Consider the following 10180-nt stretch of genomic DNA (forward strand, 5'->3'; position numbering starts at 1 on the left):
GGCTAAAATCAGCAGATATTCCGCAATGTTGAGCAGGATAATTGTTTTATTATTCAACACATTGATGACAAAGCACAGTTTTAGTACAGAAAGCTTACGACGATCTTCCCAGCTCATTACTTGTTTAAAGCACTCTGCCATTTTTCTCCCCAACGCACAAAATTAAATGTACTACAGGGTATCTGTTGTGAACGGATGACACATATTGAGTGCACCATGACCATTCTTGGGCAGTGTTACAATGTTTTGAATAATAACAAATGGACATATGAAGTATGACACTAGAACTTAAGTTAGCATTTGTTACTTGGTGAAAGTTAAGGTGACACATCCCAATTAAGGAATCATACTTACTTACAGATAACAGAAGCATTGCATTATGAATTAACATCTCTTCACCTCCAAAGTAGTTTTGGAGAGGGGAAATTATTTAAGTTGATTTAACATGTCTGCATGCACTGCTTGTTTTTAACTCGTGAATGCGCGTAGCGCAATGAACGAGTTATAGCGATAGCTGACTTTTGACTTGGTTGGTTGGTTGGTTGGTCGGTCGGTTGGTCGGTTTTGTCGTTAACTTTCGGGTGTGCGCAGTGAATGAGTTTTAAATTCAATTAGTGGAAAAAACACGCGAACATTTATTGTTCACGGCGCATCAGGAAATTCTTATTCAATATGTAGAGAATAATTTGACGATCATTTAGTGAAGAATGGAGATTTTTCGTTCAATCTGAGCAAAGTTACAAGTTTTTTCAGTTTTTCAGAAAGTCCGGGGTCGTAAACTCAATTAGTGAAAAAAAAAAAACGTGAAAATTTTTTTCACGACGTGTCAGAATTCTCTCATACATTCTGTAGAGAATAATTTGACAATTATTTTAGTGTAAGAATGGAGATTTTTCGTTGAATCTGAGCAAAGTTATAGGTTTTTTTCTACCAATTGCGGTTTCTTTTAAGAATTAAAAATAATTTAATTTAGAAATAATTTAATTAAAAAATAATTTAATTTGTCAGTTTTCACGCGAAAGCGGAACGTGCCATGTCACGCATCATTGACGTCGTAAACAAAATTATGCAAATTTCTGGTGAAATGAACACTTTAAGATGGGGACGGCTACTATTAGAGTTATCTTCATAGAGTTATAGCGCGGAGTTAGAGTTGCAAAATCCTGAATTCAAGATTTTGTACTGCCAAAATCCTGAATTCAAGATTTTGGACGTACAAAATCCTGAATTCAAGATTTTGTACTGCCAAAATCCTGAATTCAAGATTTTGGACGTACAAAATCCTGAATTCAAGATTTTGTACTACCAAAATCCTGAATTCGAGATTTTGGACGTACAAAATCCTGAATTCAAGATTTTGTACTGCCAAAATCCTGAATTCAAGATTTTGTACTGCCAAAATCCTGAATTCAATATTTTGGCCTTCCAAAATCTTGAATTCAGGATTTTGGCCTTCCAAAATCTCGAATTCAGGATTTTGGCCTCCCTTCCAAAATCTTGAATTCAGCATTTTGGCCGTCCAAAATCTTGAATTCAGGATTTTGGCAGTACAAAATCTTGAATTCAGGATTTTGGACGTCCAAAATCTCGAATTCAGGATTTTGGCAGTCGTTAACTCTAACTCTAAGTCATAACTCTACTGAAATAACTCTATTGCTAGTCGACCTCCTTTAAGATCTTGTCAGCTTTCATAAAGGTTTCAAAGGGAAAAAATGTTTCATTTTCGAAATTTACAACTGGTAATTTATGGGAAAGCAAAAGGACGCGGTCGATAAATGATTCTTATTTAGCAAGAGCTTGTCATAGTGCATTATTTTTACTTGAGGATTGCGTGGACTGAACCCCAAAGGAAAAATTTCACGCATTTATGTCGGGCATGAAATGTAATGCGATACTTTGTTGAACAGATTTCCCTTTGTGAGATCGGCTTGCCCTACAGTAATTTTGTAATTTTAATTCCCAAAAAAACTTCATTTGCCCATCGGGCAAGTGATGGTTAGAATCCGCTAGCCCGATCGCAAAATCCAGTAGCCCCGGACTATCGGGGACACGAATTTGCATGACGTAGCTGCACATGGCGTGCTTCTATGAACTTTGAATAAAAAAACACGTGATTTTTTTTTTTAATCGGCACATCAGAATAATCTTATTCAGTCTGTAGAGAATAGTTTGACAATCATTTTTATAGTACAAGAATGGTTATTTTTCGTTACATAATCGGGCAAAGATATAATTTCTTTTAGATTTCAAGGAAGTCTCCGTAGCCGTCTAAATTTCAATTACTGTGTGTCATCTGCATTCACGAGTTGGCTCACAGGAGCCTTTGATTGTGTATAGTTATACAGAAATGTGGGTATGAGTTTGGGACAACAAGAAATTATACCAGAGTGGGATCTACAGCTCATGTTTTGTGTTCTCCAAACATATATATGAGCGTTTGTAAATTCTGTCAGTTACATTTCTTTCAACCAAACACCACATGTTAGGAAAAGTTATTTGTCTATATGTTTATTTATTTATTTATTTATTTATTTATTTATTTATTTATTTATTTTTGTTATTAAATTGCCAAAATGCAAATTGTGCAGCCACATAAGAGCTGTGTGGATGATTGTTTCCTAATGAAATTTATGACGTTTGTAAAAATTTAAGTGTAAGTGACTTTTTCTTTAGGGACCAGTTGGAGAGGAAGGAGAAGAAGGACCTGAAGGTGACCCAGTAAGTTCAGTATGTTGCCGTGTTGTAAAAAGATAAGAAAGTTCTTTTTACAGATGGCCTATGTCACATAATGTGGGTTTCAATAGGACACTGCATAAAAATAAAATTGACATAATATTAAAATATTAAAAAATATTAAAAATGGATGAACTAAGAAATGTCACACTAAGGAAGAACTTGTTGAGATTTAAAATTTTTAAGTAATGAAATTTTAAAAGCATCAAAAGTTTTCTGGAAGAAGAAGACAATGTGAACAACGACAACAAAGAAACAAACAATTTTTAATGTTACATAATAAAATGTTAAAAAAAAACAAGGTTAACTGATCTTGAGTCCTGCATTTTATTAAAGGGGCATCAACCAAACTAGACCATTATTTTAACGTATCCAACATTGCAAAATATGTTTTTGGTTACTCAAAGTGACACTCAAAATAGGTGACATTGTCCTCTTGGGAAACAAAGCTTTTTATCCTTTAACAGTTGTAAGTCTAGCCCGCCTAGATTAGCTCTCGCTACTTGCGGGCCAGTCTCTTTTGCTACTTTTTTTTGTTGGATTTTTGAAAAAAATTTGAAAATTTGAAACCAAGTAAGTCAAGAATTTTAGACAATTTTTCAACACTTCGCAAACTTGCATTTTACTTGACCACAATGAATTAGATAGTAAACAGTGAGGTCAGGAGCTTAACTGGAAAAGCAAAAAATTTGCAAAGATGGAGAATTTGACATTAGCGAAACATGTTTACAATAGTGACTATTCTGTGGTATGGGAAGATACTAAAATGTTCTGTAGAGAAGGCAAGTGCTCTCAGTGGAAGTGGAAGATGCATGACTTACATATAGAACAAACAAACAATGCAGTCGTGAATGAAGACAATGGAAGTGTACTCCCAGACGTTTATAAGCCACTTCTAAATAACCGAAGACTCGCTAATTTCCGTTATAAATAGCTTGATTGACACAATGCTGTTGTTACTGTTTTATTTTGGCTAAATTTGCATAATTTGTAAATAATGTCTAGCAGATATTTATTTTGCATTAATAATTCCTCGCGAAGCGAGGGCCGAAGGCCCGAGCGTAGCGAGGTTAATAAATTTGTCGGGCCGAAGGCCGCGCTCGGGAGCTAAGCCGTGCGAATTCGAGCCGAACATATATTTATATATATGTTTATATATTTCCGTGAAGGTGTCCGTGCTGTTGCCTGGCAACAGTGCGCAAACAAAGTATGAATGACGTCAGACTGTCTGGCGTCGTCTGAAAAAAATTTGCATACGTCGGAAAAAATATCCGTACTTGATCAAATTACAACTGCAATGTTCATCAATATTCACTGGATACAGAACTATCTCTCCAGAATATTCTCCCTTTTTTTAGAAATCTTTTTTGTGAAAGATTGCATTGAAGAAATTACACGTTTGTGGCCGCGGTGAAATAATTTTCCGTGGGAAATAAATTCATCGAACACGACAGCGCTGCACGCCCGTTGTACATAACGTCGGGTCAGAAATAGATTTTCAACCGCAAACTAGCCTGTGGATCTACGAAAAGACCATGCTCATAAAAAAATTCCTATGCCCCTTTTAATCTCATTTGATGCTACAGTACGAATAAAGGGGGTTTTCCACCCAGCCCCAGCTTCGCGAGGTTTTGCGAGTCACGTATTTCTAGTTTTATTCTGATGATGGACGCTTAGTCGAAAAGCTTGATTTTAGTTTTAGATTTTGATTTAGGGTAATTTCTGGAGATATTGCATTAGTATCTGACAGCCTTCTCGAAATTACATGATATATGTTATATTACAAAATGATGAAACCATACAAATAGTGCTTCACTGACTATTCTGGGAACTCCAGGTTGTTTCTAAGTGTTTCCGTACTTTAAGGGTCTATCTGAAGAAAAATTGCCGGTTTTTTTTCAGTTTATGTATTCATGGTTGCAAGAGGCAAACGTGCCAGTCATTTACGGCGTATATTACACTAAATTAATTCATATCTTAAAACTGTCTTTTATCGTTTGTGTATTGCTTTCCAGTGACAGAGGGTTTTTTCCTCTTATCTGTAGGGTGAAATAGGTCCGCAGGCTTTTCAAGGAGCTATTGGCCTACCTGGACCCCAGGTAAGATGAGGGCTGATAAGAAGAGATGAGGTATCACTTGACCTACATAAAGTTGTTTCACTGTACATCCTTGCAAGATGATGTTAAAACCAGTAACACTTTAATGGCACACCAATGATTGCGTATTAATGTGTTGATGGTAGTTATGAGGCAACTGTGGTAATACTGCAACTATCAATATTGACTGTAGATCCATGATCGTAGGGTCCACCTGGTCTTTTGGGTAAATCTGGCCTGGCAGGAACTGATGGAGAGCAGGTTTGATTTTTCCCATTTTATACTTTTTCATATTTGTTTCTTTCATATAGTTTTATCATAGTGTTAAGAACAGGGCCACGAGATAAGAAAGCAAACATTTAGGAGGAAAGAAGCCAAAGTAGAAGCCTGTGTAAAGCTCCCATCTCCCCTTGAGCTCTTCTCGGAGTGGCCATGCTTACAAAGACTATCTATCAATCAATCAATCAATCAATCAAGAACTTTTTTTCTTTTCAACCCGATAAGAGAAATCAGCAGAGCCGGTGGGTCGTGCATAAAACAAGAAGAATTACTAAAAACGTATATATATATAAATTCGAATAAGAATCACTAAGAACACATATACAAATCTTCAGAAATCTTTAAGTCTATCAGAGATATGTGTAACTAATGTAAATATAAATTTAAGATAGAAAGGGTACCACAGTTACTCGAGTTTCACACACTAAGCGATCATCAGACTGTAACTAGTGTAAAGATATATAAAGATATATAAGATATCCGTTTTTGGTTGTGAAACAAGACTACAATTTAGCTACGATTTCCAAGAGTGGGTAATCAAATTGAAACCATTTTTTGGACATACGTTATTGTAGACTATTTTATTTTGTAGGGTTACCATGGATCTGTAGGCTTACCCGGGCCGGCAGGGACAGCTGGAGAAGAGGTTTGTGAGTCCTTGAATGTTTGAAGTATTAAAACTAAATTCTTTGAATTGCTATAGTGACCTGATTCTTTTTGATATACCTTTATTTAGTGTTTAATTGTTGTACCTATGCAATATTTTTTTAAAGGGTGACGGTGGCTTACCTGGTCCAAAGGGTCCACCAGGAAGTCAAGGGCCATTTGTGAGTATTGGCTGCTTCGCCTGTTAACCGAATTAGATTAGTGGGAAAGTGGTAGCCTTATAGGATGCGCTGAGTGTGCTTACTCTGAATTTCCTTCATGGTTACACATTGGGAGGGGAGGTTCGTTAAAGTATGAGATATCACGATAACAGCCTTACTTACTTGTTGAACAGAAGCGTCTTTTGTACTTGATTCAAACTATATGTTCATTTCTTATATTTTTCTCATGTTCAATCCTCTTCCAAATCTTGAAACTGTTTTGACTGTATAATAATGGAGCAGTTTCTACAGATATTATTCTTTTGCATAATCGTTGTAGCAAGGCGAAACGGAAATTAATGGTGCAGTTTATTCGTTCTTTCGTATGTCACTAAGGGTGGACCAGGACCGCCAGGCCGGTCTGGAAGGAAAGGAACACGGGGCTTTAAAGTAAGTTACAAGTGCAGGTTCTGAAAATTATAAAACAAAAATGTACAAAATTAATTGCACGGGGGAATGGTCTATGTGTTGGTTACACACAAGTCGTGTCCATGTAACAGTTGATTAGAAATAGGATCCGGGTGAGTGTAGTCAGGATTGTTTGAGGTGACATTTACTGACGTTTCGACAACCTGAGCGGAAGTCATCTTCAGGGTCAAGTAAATTGTGGAACGTCTCTGGTTGTTGATCTGATTGGTCAACGAAGTCGAGATGTGTAATCTTGAACTTGTATAACCTGGAAAAGAGTAAGCTGACTCCATTAGCAAAGTGTTCAAGCGTTGTTAATTCCCCACTTGTTAATTAACGTACAATCTAATATAGTTAATCTAATACGTTACTTTTGTAATTTAATTTTGTATTTTGATGTATTTCTATCATTTTCAGGGTGAAACTGGTGCACCAGGGCATAAGGGACCTCAAGGAGAGCAAGGGCCGAAGGTCAGTAGTTCTTGTTAAATGTCTAGTCAAGTTTCCACATTTGCATGTGCTTATCCAAGTACAATCATTTTGTTTAAAATCTTTAGGGAGCTGTGGGAGATGTCGGACCACGTGGAATTCAAGGAAAACCTGGAAATGAGGTCTGGACGGGATGTGCCTTTACTTTCTGAAGTTATCAACGAAATCGTTAAAATTAATTTCAATTTGTTTTGGCGATGTTTTTTCTTTCAAGGGCTACCTTGGAGTTTCAGGCTTGATGGGCGCTCAAGGAATCCGAGGACCAAAGGTTTCTTGCTATTCCTGTTTTGGCTTGATGACTGAACACTCCCTTTTTCATTTGTTTAACATATTATTTTTTATTAGGGCGAAGATGGCAATTCTGGTCCTTGGGGGGACCCTGGAATGAGAGGACAAGAGGTTTGTTGTTGTTGCCATCTGTGTTACTGTAGAGTACTGATAACTAAATAATAATTACGTCACCCCAGAGTTCTTGTCCCATTGACTGACACAGGAAGGAACAAAGCCGCCTTGGGGTTGACTTAAATTAAAATACATTGGCAAAAAGCAGAAATTCCTTGGCAGTTTGGGGTAAACGTATTTCGACAGACACGCGAATGAGTGTACTATATTACATTTTATTCGCAGATTTTGTACCGTTAAGGGACAAAATATTCTTTACCCCACGGTAGCCCAACGTATAACCTTCCTCATATTGCTAGAGAGATACTGGTGGTCATCAAGGTCGTATTGACTGATGTTTTCAAATCAAGTATCTGGTGTAGAATGCATTATCTGTTTTACATTAATAAAAGATTGTTATTGCTATTGGTTTCTTTCTATAGGGAATGCAAGGCTTGCGAGGAAGACCGGGATCTGTAGGTGACGTGGGCCCTGTGGTGAGTTTCTATCGCCTTTAAACGTGGCTCTTGAAAATAATAGGCTTCCCTTGCTTTCATATAAGGAAGAATATAAAAGTCAACGTAGTCAAAGTCAAAGCTGGAGCAAAAGAATTTTAGAAATCAGAAGCTCCCGAGAACAAGCTCATCTTTAGTGGGTCCAAAAGTTCCCTTGATTGAAAGTCTTTTACAGTTAAACCTCGTTTGCTGTAAAACAGAAACAGTACAACGGTAAAAAATTTGGTGCATTTCCGTTCGTCGTTTCTATTTACAAAGCAACTTCTTGCACAACAAAGACAAAGTATTAAAGGGTGCCCATTTTACATGCTTACCCAACCACGCCTAGTTGGAATTTTCTTTAATTAATCTGTAGCATTCGTCTTCGTGGATACTATTAACATTATCATTACCACATGCAGCAAGCAAAGAACTGTTGATATTATGGCGATGTTGTATTTCAGAGTAGTGAGCCTGGTGCTCGTGGAGAGATGGGAGAAGTAGGCGACATAGGAGAGACGGTAATGTGGACTGAAATAAATTGATATTGGTTGCTATTAATTGGCTGCCTCTTTGGTTATCGACCTATTTACTTTTCACTGAAGACGTTTATGAATCCTAGAAGAACCTTAAAATAAAACAAAATTAAAATTCCTGCAGTGTGCGTTTCTCGACTCCCGGTCCATTCATCGACACAAAGAGCAGATTCCCTTGCCGTCAATAGTGATGTTCATTTCCACGCAACTGACGGACCAGTGGATAATTATTCACCAAAGTGGAGTTGGATAGCAAGCACTATACTGAGTATGAGCATCCAATCAGACCGCGCGAAAAACACTATCCATCGCTTTGATGTGCTATTATTGCTGGATGTATAAGTAATTAGTAATCAAAAGTCACAAATGCATCGTTGGCAGGTTTTGCATACACTCATCGTTTTGCTGGGCTTCATTTCTCTATTTTAGGGAGAAGATGGCGAGAAGGGAAGTAGAGGAAATCCTGGAAGAAACGGACGAAAAGTTAGTTTTAACATATTTATGTTATTAACATTCACTGATCAAAAGCTCAGCTCTGGCTTTTCCACCGGGAAGAAGATGTTTATGCTACCAAGCAATCTCTTGTGTGAGACATAGGTTCCTAGCTGGCAATAGTCAGATTGTTTGACATGGTTCGAGTCCAATTACTTGACTACGCTATGTAAATCGACATTAAGTCAATGTTGTAATAACTGGGACTTGTTTAACATGTTAGATCAAGAGAGAATGAAGTACCTCGTCCTCTCTTGCACAAATAAAGTGTTCTTATTTGTTAACAATCGAGTAGTCTTCAAGTTATTTCAGGCATAAACAACATCCTTGTTTTACCCAGCGTCTTTGCAAGAATTCCAATGTTTGATTTATCCCAGGGGCTCGAAGGTGAAAAGGGACATCCTGGTGAACAAGGTGTGGCTGGAGTTATGGTAAGTGCGTGCAAAATGAGCTCATTAAATGCTTTAAGTAGAAGGAAAAAAAGCTTGGTTAGCCATCGTATGTACTTGGCTTGCAGTATTGAGATGAGACACCTTAATTTTAGCTAATCACTTCTGCAGCTGGGCTAAAAAGCGCGACCAGAAAAAAACTACTAAAGGCCGAAGCTGTGAATTTTTGGATTTGAAGATGTGTTTGAGTTCTAAAATTTCGAGTCCAGTCAACTTTCAGCTTTCAATTTAATTAGTTCCTAAATCCTGGCACAGGAGGGCGACGGTTGTCTAATGGATCATCAAACTACGCGCTTATAGCACAAGTGGCCAGCAGTATTGTTGCTTGCCAACATTAGGGACCTTCAGACTTGACTACCAGTGCGAGATTGAGTACGAAATACGACTTTTCGAATCTAGTTTGCGTGGTTTAGATAACCGCTTGTCACACCAATCTTGTTTCTAGGGTCTCCTCGTCTGTTGGTAAACAACGGGAAAAAGTGATACTTCTGGGAATGTGACCGATTTAAAATTTGTAAGACGTATTCGTACTCAATTTCGTACGCGTACTATGATCCGAAGGTCGCTATTTTTAATATCTTCGCTGACGTACGTTTATGCAACTGGGTGGAGGGACATGTGGAACCATTGAAATGAGAGTAGAGGGTGGAGAATCGTGTCAGAACCACCAACCAACAAGTCACACGTTCAGCCCTGCATTACCAAGCCCAGTAAACTCGGCCTTGTTTTTTTTTAACTTCTGTGAAAGAGAAGTTCTTCTTCGCCGTCTTGGCTTGGTTTGTTCAGGACGTTTGTACCAAGTGCCAGTGTTTAATACCAGGTCGAATGATTTCACATGAGAAGATAACCGTATAGCACCATACCTCAGTCATGATGTCCTACACTTCCGGCACTTGATATTTTATATTATAATACTTTGATTTAAGTACTTGTAATTTTACATGACAAACGACATAG

The 10180-nt window shown here is 37.6% G+C and overlaps 1 protein-coding gene across 2 annotated transcripts in view; it reads left to right on the forward strand.

Moving 5' to 3' along the window:
• The window catches only part of LOC146488383 (uncharacterized), a 46427-nt gene that overhangs the window by 21742 nt on the left and 14505 nt on the right, over positions 1-10180 (forward strand). For both annotated transcript variants that reach the window (XM_085117024.1, XM_085117014.1), the window contains 14 exons: positions 2674-2718; positions 4779-4832; positions 5037-5090; positions 5701-5754; positions 5882-5935; positions 6311-6364; positions 6800-6853; positions 6940-6993; positions 7086-7139; positions 7217-7270; positions 7696-7749; positions 8211-8267; positions 8712-8765; positions 9152-9205. In XM_085117024.1, the coding sequence (XP_084973150.1) occupies positions 2674-2718; positions 4779-4832; positions 5037-5090; positions 5701-5754; positions 5882-5935; positions 6311-6364; positions 6800-6853; positions 6940-6993; positions 7086-7139; positions 7217-7270; positions 7696-7749; positions 8211-8267; positions 8712-8765; positions 9152-9205 (750 nt within the window). The remainder of the gene's footprint in view (positions 1-2673; positions 2719-4778; positions 4833-5036; positions 5091-5700; positions 5755-5881; positions 5936-6310; positions 6365-6799; positions 6854-6939; positions 6994-7085; positions 7140-7216; positions 7271-7695; positions 7750-8210; positions 8268-8711; positions 8766-9151; positions 9206-10180) is intronic.

The sequence above is a fragment of the Pavona decussata genome, unplaced genomic scaffold (genome assembly GCF_977016875.1).
Source record: "Pavona decussata unplaced genomic scaffold, jaPavDecu1.1 SCAFFOLD_9, whole genome shotgun sequence".
NCBI lineage: Eukaryota > Metazoa > Cnidaria > Anthozoa > Scleractinia > Agariciidae > Pavona > Pavona decussata.